General features: G+C 44.7%; 1 protein-coding gene across 3 annotated transcripts in view; it reads left to right on the forward strand.

Annotated features, from left to right (window-relative positions):
• Positions 1-13,267, forward strand: part of ATRN (attractin) — a 151,755-nt gene that overhangs the window by 62,209 nt on the left and 76,279 nt on the right. For all 3 annotated transcript variants that reach the window (XM_085223755.1, XM_085223754.1, XM_085223756.1), the window contains exons 11-18: positions 521-605; positions 3,217-3,437; positions 4,356-4,477; positions 5,253-5,391; positions 7,229-7,410; positions 8,961-9,177; positions 11,946-12,131; positions 12,996-13,229. In XM_085223755.1, the coding sequence (XP_085079881.1) occupies positions 521-605; positions 3,217-3,437; positions 4,356-4,477; positions 5,253-5,391; positions 7,229-7,410; positions 8,961-9,177; positions 11,946-12,131; positions 12,996-13,229 (1,386 nt within the window). The remainder of the gene's footprint in view (positions 1-520; positions 606-3,216; positions 3,438-4,355; positions 4,478-5,252; positions 5,392-7,228; positions 7,411-8,960; positions 9,178-11,945; positions 12,132-12,995; positions 13,230-13,267) is intronic.

A 13,267-nucleotide genomic window follows, 5' to 3' on the forward strand; every position in this document is an offset into this window, starting at 1 on the left:
ATCATACAATAGCCTGGGTTGAAAAGGACCACAGTGATCATCCAGTTCCAACCCCCTGCTATGTGCAGGGTCACCAACCAGCAGCCCAGGCTGCCCAGAGCCACATCCAGCCTGGCCTTGAATGCCTGCAGGGATGGGGCATCCACAGCCTCCTTGGGCAACCTGTTCCAGTGCCTCACCACCCTCTGAGTGAAAAACTTCCTCCCAATATCCAACCTAAACCTCCCCTGTTTCATTTTAAAACCATTCCTTCTTGTCCTATCACCATCTACCCTCATAAAGAGTTGTTAATCTGTGCCACACAAGGCCACAAAAGTGGACTCTTCAGGTGGTGGTGCAGAACAGCCACATCCTTCCTTTCCCCTTCTGTCAGCTGGGGCTGGGGTGGGAGTGTTTGGCCGTGCACGAAGCAGATACTGCAGTGCTTTTATCAGCTGCCCCATTTGACTTGAGTGATTTGTGTTTTGGGTACAGGCAGAATCATTTCCTGCAGCTCATCATCTCCTCTCTTTAATCCTAGCTTGCAACAAGTGGTCTGTTCTTCCTCGCCCGAGTCTCCATCATGATGTGAACAGGTTTGGACATTCTGCAGTGCTGTACAACAGGTGAGAATCCAAACAAGTGTTTTTCATAGCTCAGTGCCATTTCAGTACATTGGTGCACATTTGTGCATGTGTTGAGATATTTATGTGTCTGTACTTAAGGACACTGAGACTGGAGAATTGAGATTCGGTGTCAAATCTGCTGAAGTTCTCAGATCTCTGCTCTTTCAGTGTCTTCAGCAAATACCTGTTTCTATCAGTGCTTCTACCAATGCATCTTCCCAGTTCCAAAAAGAGAGGGATCTCCTAGGAGTCCAGTGAAGGGCCACAAAGGTGATGAAGGGCCTGGAGCATCTCCTGTATGAGGAAAGGCTGAGTGATGTGGGTCTGTTCAGCCTGGGGAGGAGAAGACCAAGAGGGGATCTGATAAATGTTCATTCATTCAGAAATCGTTTTCTCTTATTTTTTATTTCTTTCTGCCCTTATTTAGCTGCGTTGACCATTGATATGCCCAAATTCATATTTTCCCTTGTGGTTTCTAAATTGCCCATATTTTAGTTTCCAAACTGCCCATGTTTTAGTTTCCACAGCATATCCTGTGTCGCTCTTTACCAGTGACGTGATGTGCAGTAATTAGGTGAAATCATAGATGAGATTCCTGCTGTTAAGCATTATATCACTGTAATGATATCCACACCTTGAGGTGAACAGCTGTTGCTGTGCTTGGCTCTGCAGAGCTCAGTTCGAGGGTGTCTTCAGGGATGTGGTATTTCTGAGGAGTCTTCCATTCTGGTTCCCTGTCCCTTTGAGTACAGTATTTCTAAATCAGTAACATTATTTAAAGCACAGCTTAAGCCAGTTTGAGAATACTGACTTTAAAAGGAATGTGTGCTTTCAAACAGAAACTCTTGTTTCTGGAGATCTCACTATTCCTGTTCCAGTGTACGCCGATTACCAGCTGTCTGTTTGCTCCCATCAAGAGCAGTGAAGCCTCTGCATTAATTCTCTTCTGAAATAGAATGAAAATAATGCTAACAATTGTTTATTATTCATACAAAAATTCTGCTCAGTTGCAGAAACTCTTCTATGCTGTCTCATTGAATATAAGTTTACAAACATTGATGCACAGGTGTGTTTTTTTTGAGTTGTGTTTTTGTTGGAACTTGATGTTATGCCCGAAGCAGTTGTGATGTTATAGGAGGTTTAAAAAAAAGAAAACAAAACATCTTTTCCCCCCCTCAAAACATGAGGGGGAAATGGATCTCTGCTCAGTTGATAACAGCCATAAAAATATCTGTGGTTTTGTCGCAGCAGTGCGGCAGTATGTGACAGCATTGAATTGTTTTGTCACAGTTCCTGACTGCTGGTTTAATACTGCAATACTGTCTCCCCTGTGTCAGCTTTCTTCCTTTTCTTGACACTGTTTTTACAGGAGGATCGTGCATTCCTGCAGCATTTTATATATGGTCACATTAATCAGGTGTCACACAGAATTGTGGCATAATTTTGGATAAAATCACAGAATAGTTGGGTTGGAAGAGACCTTAATGCCCCTCCATCACTGGCTCCCCACCAGCTCAGGCTGCCCAGGGCCCGTCCATGGCCTTGGGCACCTCCAGGGATGTGTACTCACAGATCTGGGCAGTAGTGCCAGGGCCTCACCACCCAGTGAGTAAAGAATTTCCTCCTAACATGTCAGATGTTATCTCCTCTCTTTTAGTTTAAAGCCATTCCCCCTTGTCCTATCGCTATCAGACTGTGTAAAAAAATCACTCTCCCTTGTGTTTATAAATTCCCTTTAAGTACTGGAAGGACTCAGTGAGTTCTCCCCAAATCCTTCTCCTCCCCAGGCTGAACACCCCCAGCTCTCAGTCCTCCTCCATAGCAGATCTCTTCCAGCATTCTGAGCATCCTCATGGCCTTCTGGAGGTACAGCTGCTCCAACAGCCCCCTGTCCTTCTTGTGCTGGAGGCCTCACAAGGGCAGTGCAGACAGGACAGTCCCTTCCCTGCCCTGTGCCACCCCTCTGCCCAGGGTACTGTTGGCCTTCCAGGCTGTAAGCACTGGTACACAGCCAACTTCTTATCCATCAGGAGCCCCAAATCCTTCTCTGCAGGATTGCTCTCAATGAGTTCTTCTCCCAGGCTGTAAACATAGCTGGGATTACCCCAACCCAAGTGCAGAATCTTGCCCTTGTTGATTCTCATTCAGCTCTCACAGACCCACATTTTGAGCCTGTCCAGGTCTGTCTGGATGGCATTCCTTCGTTGTATCAAAAGGCTTCCTCTCCCAGATAACAGCAGTAGGATGAAAGTAATGGCCTCAAGTTGCACCGCTGGGGGGTCAGGTTGGATACCAGGGGAAATTTGCTCTCCAAAAGAATGGTCAGGCACTGGCACAACTGCCCAGGTAGTGGTGGGGTCACCTTCCCTGGAGGTGATCCAGAACCATGGGGATGTGGCACTGAGGGATGTGGTCGGTGGGCATGCTGGGGGTGGGTCAGGGTGGTACTAGAGGATCTTAGAGGTCTTTGCCAACATTAATGATTCTATGAATTGCACCTCTCAGCTTAGTGACATCAGCAAACTTCCCGAGAGTAAACTCAATCTCACTATGTCTACGCCACTGAAAAAGATGTTGAGGAGAAACATTTCTTTACTTGCATTTTCTCCAGCACCATGTATGTATTCGGAGGCTTCAACAGCCTCCTGCTGAGCGACATCCTGAAGTACACACCAGAGAGATGTGAGGCCTTTACTAACGAGACCTCCTGCACGCACGCAGGGCCCGGCGTGCGCTGTGTGTGGGCTCCTGCCCGGCCTGGCTGCGTGCCCTGGGAAATGGCCACAGTGCAGCAACAGCAAAAGGTCCTTGAGGATTGTCCTGCCAAGCCAGGTATGTGCCAAATCCTTCCTAGTTCCCTTTCCTCATCAGCTTTTTTCTCCGGTGTTGTTTGTATGTACGGTCCCACCCCACGCAGACGGCGTCAGGGTTGTTGCTCTGTAGGTGCTGGCCCTGAAGTCTGACCTTGTGAGAGCTTTCTGTTCATTGTGAGGTGAGGGAGGAGGACCTGGGTCTGCTGTGTTACCCTGAGACAGCAGGATAAGTGGTTTAAGTGCTTTCTGTCACCTTCTATGCTCGTATCTGGGTTGGGGCGTAGAAAAAGAGCATTATTTTTAAGGTCTGATTCCTGTGTTCTTCATATGATAACTTTTTAACAACTTTTCAGCACTTTATCCCAATGCGTTCATTGCTCTGAATTGAATTACATGAACCTCGATTCTGTAATAGATTGCAGCCTTTAATTATTTAAAAGAAATTGATGTAAAGGGACACTGCTTTGATGGGCTCTGAATGTACAATAAATTCTCACAAAACACAGGCGATAAGCAATTGGAAAGATGAAGTGGAAAGTTCAAGCTTTGCATGAAAATGCTGCACATAATTGAAGGGCAGGCTTTCAGCAAAATGGGCCTGCAGTGGGAGATTTCCCTGTCCTTGGGAAACGTCCTCTGGCATGGTTTGCATGTGCATTGATGGAACATGTGTGCCCCAATGCTGCTGGTGGGCTTCAGTGTCTCAGTGTGTTTTCTGCTGTTGTGTTTTGATTGCTACCTGGGCACTAAAAGCAATTGATGAATGCAATTCTCTCTCGGTTGAGTGAAAAGAAAGAATCCCATTTACTAACTGGTTGATAAGAGGAAATCTCCAGGCTCCACTGTTTGGTTGTATCTTTTGCTGTATGTAATCAAGTTCTTAGAGCTCTGTCAGGAAATGCCTGTTTTTGGTCATGCAGGTTTTTTTCTTTAATAGTTGTAGACAATGAAAAATGTGATCAGATTACAGACTGCTATAGCTGTACAGCAAACACAAACAACTGTCAGTGGTGCACCGACCAGTGTATCTCAATGCATAACAACTGCACAGAGGAACAGGTAAAGTCTCTCTAATGCTTCTGTAGTTTATGTTTTGCCTTTGAAATAACAATTATTTTCATCTGGCAGCGTGATGACCCCCATCCTTTTGTTATTTCTTGTGCTTTTGTGCCTCTGAGCTGCTCACACCCTTGAATTTTTCATGTGGGTCTGAGGGCTTTTTGTGGGTCTCCCCAGTCCTGAAATGAGGAGGATCGTCATCATTGTAGGATCATACAATGGCCTGGGTTGAAAAGGACCACAATGATCATCTAGTTTCAACCCCATGCTATGTGCAGGGACCAGACCAGGCTGCTCAGAGCCACATCCAGCCTGACCTTGAATGCCTGCAGGGATGGGGCATCCACAACCTCCTTGGGCAACCTGTTCCAATGCTTCACCACCCTCTGAGTGAAAAACTTCCTCCTAATATCTAACCTAAACCTCCCCTGTCTCAGTTTAAAATCATTCCCCCTTGTCCTATTGATGCCTCAGGGCAGAGAGGAAGAGATGAAGCTTTTACTGTCAGGGTGATGTGGTTATTCAGTAAGGCTCAAAGCCATTTGGGTTTGCTGTTAGAGCCTTAGAAAAAACTTCCCTACCCCTAGAGGGAACAGCTTTAAGGAGGAAAGTGCTAGTCTGGGGGAATATCCTGAATGCACACTGCAGTGTTTCCACATCGGAACTTACAGATTTTCTTGTAGATCTGAAATGTGAAGCTGAGCATGCTAGTCTTTATGACTCTTACAAACTGATGTTACTTGGATGGAAGCCTCATTGGTGCAATTTATTTTAGGTTCCCATTACTGCTTATGAGAATTGTCCTAAGGATAACCCTGCCTATTACTGTAACAAAAAGACAAGCTGTAAAAGCTGTGCCATGGATCAGAACTGTCAGTGGGAACCAAGGAATCAGGAGTGCATTGCTTTACCGGGTAGGTATTGCTTGAGTTTGTGTAAGCAGCTCCACATTCACCCAATCCAAAAGTAGTGGTTGCAATGTTCGTCTTCTTTTTTGGTTGGTTTTCTTTTTTTTCTTGTTTCTTTTGTTTGTGTTTAAAACAAAACTCCCAAGTGGGTGACAGTTTACTGCTATATAGGAATAGTGTTCTTTAATCAACCCAATTTTGGCATGAAACTCTATTGCAAGCAAATTTAGAAAGTCTGATGGAATATTTTTCAGTCCCAATTGTCTGAAGAGCAGTGTAATCATTTGTATAATTATTAGCCTGCATTTCATCTCTCTCTCTTTTCATTTGATGAAAGCAGCACTGTTGATATAATAAGCTTCGGTGAGACATTAGGTTTAATAATGCATGCCATTTGATTTTAGAAACTAGAATTGTGCAAAAGCAGAATGTCACATACTGGACGTGTTAGGCAAATAACACCTAAGTGTATAAGGAAAATTCTCTTATTAGCATGTTTCCAGGGGAGCTCATAGCAGTTGTTTATTAGGCTCCTCCACAGACAGAATTTTTTTTTTTTCCCAGTAACTAGGAGAGAATTATAGCATCTTCAGAAATTGACTTACACAGTTACTAAAATATCATAGAATCGTAGTATAGAATGGCCTGGCTTGAACAGAACAACAATGCTCATCCAGTTCCAACCCCCTGCTATGTGCAGGGTCACCAACCAGCAGCCCAGGCTGCCCAGAGCCACATCCAGCCTGGCCTTGAATGCCTGCAGGGATGGGGCATCCACAGCCTCCTTGGGCAACCTGTTCCAGTGCCTCACCACCCTCTGAGTGAAAAACTTCCTCCTAATATCCAACCTAAACCTCCCCTGTCTCAGTTTAAAACCATTCTCCCTTGTCCTATCACTATCCACCCTCGTAAACAGCCATTCCCTCTCCTGTTTGTACGCTCCCTTCAAGTGTTGGAAGGCTGCAATGAAGTTTCCCCAGAGCCTTCTCTTCTCCAAGCTAAACAAGCCCAGTTCCCTCAACCTTTTCTCATAGGAGAGAAAGAGAGAAAAACGAGGGCAGGACCTTTAAAAAGGATGGAGGAACTTCCCCTGGTAATTCTGGACATGTCCAGGTCTGCTTTCTGTTAGTCTGGAGAAGTGAATAAATGATGAGACTTCAGAGAAGAACCATGAAAGTGAGAAAAACATCATCTCTTAGTGAGACGGATGGAGGATTTGGTGTTTAATTGGTTGTAGAAAAGGGAGGGAGGTGATTGTAAAAAGCCCGTCTGAAAACCCAACTCTTGATAGTTTTCAGAATAATTTAAACTGAGACTTTGGATCTGGACATCAGCTCTACAGAATGGTTTGAGTTGGAAGCGACCCTTGCAGGCCATCTGGTCCCACTGCCTGCAATGAACAGGGACACTCACAGCTCCATCAGGTGCTCAGAGCCCCATCCTGCCTCACCTTGAGTGTCTCAGGGATGGGGCATCCATCACCTCTGGGCAACCTGAGCCAGTGCCTCACTAGAACATGTTAGTTAGGAGTCAGGGAAATAATTCCTGCCAAGTGTAAGGAGTTCTTCTCCACTTTTCCTTTGAAACGATTTCACTGTTGGATGTACAAAGAAGTGCTTTGCCAACCTTTGTTGTGAGTAACCAAGTGGTGACTTTGACTCCAGAGCCCCTACACAGCTTTCTTCTGTACTTGTACATAGGTACTTCTGAGTGTGCCAGTGGGTCGTGCTGGGTTGGATGGAGCTGTAGGGTTTCTTTTGATGGAAGATGTCTCACTGCTCAGAACACTGTGAAAGTCACTCCCACCTCTGATTTTACTATTTTACTCTTTTCCCTCCTTCAGAAAATATCTGTGGAACAAACTGGCATTTGGTCAGCAACTCTTGCTTGAAAATTACAAATGCAAAGGAGAACTACGATCACGCCAAGCTGTCCTGCAGGTCCAGTGGAGCTTCGTTGGCTTCTCTCACCACCCAGAAAAAGGTGGAATTTGTTCTGAAGGAGCTACAGAAGATGCAGTCTTCGGTGAGCGCTTCTCTTTTATGTCCTCTGAGTAATTAAGCTCTGGCTGTGGAGGAGTCCTTGCTGAGGCACGGTGTGCACTCTGTGGAGCAGACATGCCTCTTAACTGAGAAGGACTGATTTTTCCTTTTGAAATTCAACATACCCTATGGGTGTTTTTGAAGTGAAATTGTAGAGAATGTAAATGGGAAAGATAAATACAAACATACACGGTGCCTCAAAGGTATTGCTTTCTGTAATGAAATCACACACACATTTCCCTTGTGGGATACATGGCTGCGAGAGGAGTGCAAGTGGTTCTCTTGTGACATCTACACAGTATTTTATAAGTAAAGGTCCCTTTGGGGGCGCCGGAGGTGTTTAAAATAAAGCATTTAAAGCTATTTATTCTGCTCAGGAAAGCACTGTTTCAAATGTCAGCTTCTTAACTCTGCAGACCTGCTTGGCTTATTGGGAGTTATTTACGTTTGATTTAGTGGCAGGTGCTTTGCTGTCTGAACCAGTGAGGAGTGAGCTGGAATTCATCCATCCTCAAGCAGCAGGAAAATAAATATTGTTTTTTTTCCAGCCACTTGCAGAAGTGCAGAGGTATTTGGGGCAGGTTGTGTGAGGGGTGCTTGAACCATAGCAAAGAATGGTGCTCTGAGGCTGTGAAAGCTTGGTCTGAGAGCATCAGCGTTCCTCATCCTGGGTCTCAGGTCTGGCAATCAGTAAGAGGTTTTTATAGGAAAAATCAGACTGGAGGCAATAGGATTGGTGCTTCTCAGAGAGGAGCATACTTCAGTATTGAAGAGAAATATTGCCCTGTTGAAACGAGCGTTTCCTGCTTTGATTCCCTTTGTGATTTTTCAAGTGATGTTTCAACAAGTGTTGGGTTTTTAGAAGGGATTCAGCTGAACCAGTGTAAGTTAAGGGTCAATTCACTTGAGGCTGCGTGTTAACTCTTAAGTGAGGAGAGGAAGCCAAGCCCTGGGACACTGCAAACCAGCTCCAGGAGTGGTTAAGTATCATGTAAATTCCTAAAGATGGATTAGCAACCCTTCCCTAACAACACTTGCTCCTTTACATTGGAGGAAAAACATTTTCCATGTACATATTATTTCCTGCTATGGTATCCTTTAAAATGTGAGCCCTAGGAATGGAAATAATAGCCTTTTTAGTTGGTATTAAGTGGTCATAATGTGGGAAATGGTTTTGCTGAGGGACAGCTGTAGCTAAAGAAAAGCTGTAAAGCAGGTACACTTTATCATTTAAGTTGTGTAGGGGACTTGCAGCTAATTTCATAATGAGCTGGTGTGAGTGGCTTGTGCTCCTCATGTTGCAGATAAATAGAAAAATAGTGTAAAGAAAAAATAATCATTGCTGTTTCCAAGAGAATTTCTGTACCTCTGCAGCATTAAATTCAGATGGCACTGAAAAACACGTATCTCCCCCATGCATTTTTGCAACACCAAATTTGTCGAAGTTCCTTACAAGCACTGTGTGGTGATGTTTATTTTCATACCAAAAAGTAAATAAAGCTGTGTGATAACTTTCCCCCTCTATATTTCTAGTCCAAAGCATTGACTCCATGGGTTGGCCTGAGGAAGATCAATGTGTCATACTGGTGCTGGGAGGACATGTCACCCTTCACCAACACCCTGCTCCAGTGGCTCCCCAGTGAACCCAGCGATGCTGGATTTTGTGGTTATCTAGCTGAGCCTTCCAGCCAGGGACTGAAGGCAGCAACGTGCATCAATGAAGTCAATGGCAGTGTCTGCGAAAGGGCAGGTAACACTGGCTCTGAGTGTATGGCCCTTAGAATCATGGAATCCTTAGAGTTGGAAGGGTCCTTTAAAAGTCATCTAGTTCAGCTCCCCTGACGTGCACAGCTCCCTGACATGGGGGCATGCACAGCTAGGTCAGGTGCTTAGAGCCTTGTCCAGCCTGGCCTTGAGTGACTCAAGGGATGGGGCATCCACCACCTCTCTGGGCAACCTGTTCCATTGCTCACTACCCCTATTGCAAAAGATCTTTTCCTTATCTCCAACATAAATATACACTCTTTAAGTCTGAAACCATTTCCCCTTGTTCTGTCACCACAGGCATGCTGAAAGAGTCTGTCCCCTTCTTTCCTGGAGCTCCCCTTCAGATATACTGAAGGTCTAGTATTAAATGTGGAGGTTGTTGGCCCTGCACGTGGCAGGGGGGTTGGAGATTCGTGATCCTTGAGGTCCCTTCCAACCTTGGCCATTCTGTGATTCTGTGATATTGAAATGCTGCTATCAGGTCACCTTGCAGCCTTCTCTTCTCCCCCTTCTTAGGGGACAAGTTGATATGTAGATGTATGTCCCTGAGAGTAAAAAACATCCCATTTTTTATCCCATTTGCATCATGATTTTGCCAAAGAAAAGTGGTTCTGAAAATGTGTCTTGTGTAGGTATTCCACACAGGGATCAAAAGTTATAAATAACTCTATGCTTACATTGCTAACTGTAAAATTCTTAAAGTACATTAGAGTTTAATTATTTTTCTCTAAATTGCATACCTGATTGTGACATTTAGGTTAATTATGGTGTGGAGCAATCTACTGTTTAAAAATAAATAAATAAAAGCCACTTTCCAATTGAACTCCCCTCTCTCCCCTCCCAGGCTCCATTGCCAGAGGAGGATTTTTATCAAAGTTTGAAATTAATTGGGCAAGACACTTTGGAGATAGGAGAACTTTGAAAAAGAAGCTACTGGCTTTTGGGAAAAGACTTCTGGCTTTGTTGGAACTGCATATCTTTCTTTAAAAAGGGTTTGGTCTGTTAACTCCGCTCAGTTATTATAGCTGATTATTTCTGAATACCGATTAGTGCCTTTTAAATTTTAGGAAAGTTGGCTTATTACATAATATTTGCAAGTGAGGTACACCATTTCAAGCTGAGCATCATAGAAGCACAGGGTGCAGATCATGAATGTGGAATCCTAATTCAGAGTTTTCTCTTTTAACTGAGAGCTTTTGGAGTTGTTTTAAGCTTTCACTTGGTTTTATGGTCTGAGAGCAAGCACTTAAAGCTGATGATAAAGCATTGGATCACACCAGCAGTTCCTGACTTAGTTCTGCTTTCAGTACTAAGTTTCATGCGTGGAACCGATCAAATAACTTAAAACACATCCCAGAGTGCTTAGTTAATCATGGGGATTCCTGCCCTGTCTAGCACTGGCAAGCACTGCAGGGAAGTGGTGCAGTCCCCATCCTTGTCAGTCTTTTCCAGTTTAGATGATTCTGATTTCCAAGACATTGATTGGGTAAATAGGTAAGGAGCACATCAACAAACCTGTTGAGGTAAGCAGTGTTATAAATGTGATCTTTAAATTGTTTTACAACCACTTTTGAAATCATTAGCACTCTTGGATAAGCACTCATAATAGGAGAAGTGGTTTTACAGTCCTTAGAGTCTGATTTTTGGGTGGTGCTGTGTGGAGCCAGGAGTTGGACACATTGATCTTTACAGATCGCTTCCAACTTGGGATATTCACAGAATCACAAAATCACAGAATGGCCAGGGTTGGAAGGGACCTCAAGGATCATGAAGCTCCAACCCACCGCCACATGCAGGGCCACCAACCTCCACATTTCATACCAGCCCAGGCTGCTCAGGGCCCCATCCAACCTGGCCTTGAACACCTCCAGGGATGGACGGGGCATCCACAGCCTTTCTGGGCAGCTGTTCCAGCAAATCACCACTCTCTCTGTAAAGAACTTTCCCCAGACATCCAACCTAAATCTTCCCTCCTTCAACTTCAAACCATCCCCCCTTGTCCTGCTGTTATCCACCCTTTCACAGAGTTGATCCCCCCCTGTTTGTAGACTTCCTTTAGGTACTGAAAGGCTGCAATGAGTCACTCCACAGCCTTCTTTTCTCCAAGCTGAACAAGCCCAGCTCCCTCAGCCTGTCTTCATAGTGGAGGTGCTGCAGCCCTCTGCTCATCTTTGTGGCTCTCCTCTGGACCCTCTCCAACAGCTCCCTGTCCTTCTTGTACTGGGGGTTCCAGACCTGGACACAGTACTCCAGATGAGGCCTCACAAGAGCAGAGTGGAGGGGGACAATCACCTCCCTATCCCTGCTAGCCACCCCTCTTACCAATGTATTAAATATCTCATGGACTCATAGAACCATTCAGGTTGGAAAAGACCTCTAAGATCGAGTCCAACCATTAAAGCATCCCCTCCATGCCCACTAACCCATGTTCCTCAGTGCCACCTTTACCCTTCCTTGTACACCTGCAGGTGTACAGTGACTCCACCACCTCCCTGGGCAGCCTGTTCCAATACCTCACCATTCTTTCAAAGAAGAAATTGTTCCTAATATCCCACCTGAACCCTCCATGGCTCAACATAAACCCATTACACGCCGTTGCATATTGTCACACTGAGCTCTACCACCAACACACTACCAAAGAAATATTTCACCTTTACGATGCTGAACTATTTTCCAGTCTTCATAACCTACTTTAGGGGTTTGTTACCTATGGGTTTTTGACTCAGAGCTGACCTTTGCCTCCTCCCACAGCCAACCACAGCGCCAAGCAGTGCCGCACGCCCTGCGCCCTGCGCACCATGTGTGGTGAGTGCACGAGTGGCAGCTCTGAGTGCATGTGGTGCAGCAACATGAAGCAGTGCGTGGACTCCAACGCCTACGTGGCCTCCTTCCCCTACGGGCAGTGCATGGAGTGGTACACCATGAGCAGCTGTCCACGTGAGTCCTTGCTTTTGCTTCCAAATGGGTGGGAGGGGTCTGGTGTTGGCCAACAGCTCTGCTCGTTGGGTATCCTGTAGCATTGTGTTTATGGAGGTCTTCAAAAACACAGCCCTGGGAGCTTGGTTTGTTCACCTCAGTCTTACAGAATCCTCTGTGTCATGTAAAGAGTTGGAGAGAATTGGGGTCTGATAATGGATGCTATCAAATAAACTCAATGGCAGATAGTCTTCAATGGCAGATAGTCTGGGCTTTCAAATAATGAAATCTCAAATTTCTTTTTCAGAAGAAGTGCTTGCTTCATTATTTGAATTCTTACCCTTCCAATTAAAACTCTTACATGATTTCATGTGATTAACTTCTGTTTGCATCTCTTCTGTATCTTCTAAGTGGAATCATGAACTCCAAATTATGGTTTACATGTATGCTCTGATTTATTGCCTATGCATATCCCACAGTAGAAATTTTGTGTTAAAAATAAATTATTTTTTTTTTGTTTGTTTCTTTTGCTTTGGGATAACTCATTCCTAATTTGAGGATCAGGCAGAGATGATCTCTAACTGGGAACCCTCAGCTCTGATTTCAGCGTGTGCCATTTCATGGCCTTATATGGGTTGTTTCCTAACTTATGTTCCATTGTTTCCTAATTCACTGCTTGGTTCAACCTTTGTTAATTTAGATTCTAGAATAAATATGCTGATAGGAATGAGAATTGATACCTCTTGCTCTGAATATCAGAATAAATATTTACAGGCTTTGGGGAGAAAATTACTCTAAGTCACAAAAGGGCTCTCCTTAATCATTGCCTGTGTTTTGAGACGGTGACTTATGTCACAGTTTGATTTTATTTAATTTTTCTAATAGCTGAAAACTGCTCAGGCTACTGCACGTGCTCTCACTGCCTCGAGCAGCCTGGCTGTGGGTGGTGCACGGATCCCAGCAACACTGGCAAGGGGAAATGCATTGATGGAGCCTACCGAGGTGCAGTCAAGATACCAACCCCATCTGCAACAGGAAAACAAAGCTTGGAGCCTGTCCTTAATGTCAGCATGTGTGCTGGAGAACACAATTATAACTGGTCCTTTATCCAGTGTCCAGGTAAGTGGGTGAAGCGTAGCAGAGTTAAATTCAGGGTG

This window comes from Meleagris gallopavo, chromosome 4, assembly GCF_905368555.1.
Source record: "Meleagris gallopavo chromosome 4, MGAL_WU_HG_1.1, whole genome shotgun sequence".
NCBI lineage: Eukaryota > Metazoa > Chordata > Aves > Galliformes > Phasianidae > Meleagris > Meleagris gallopavo.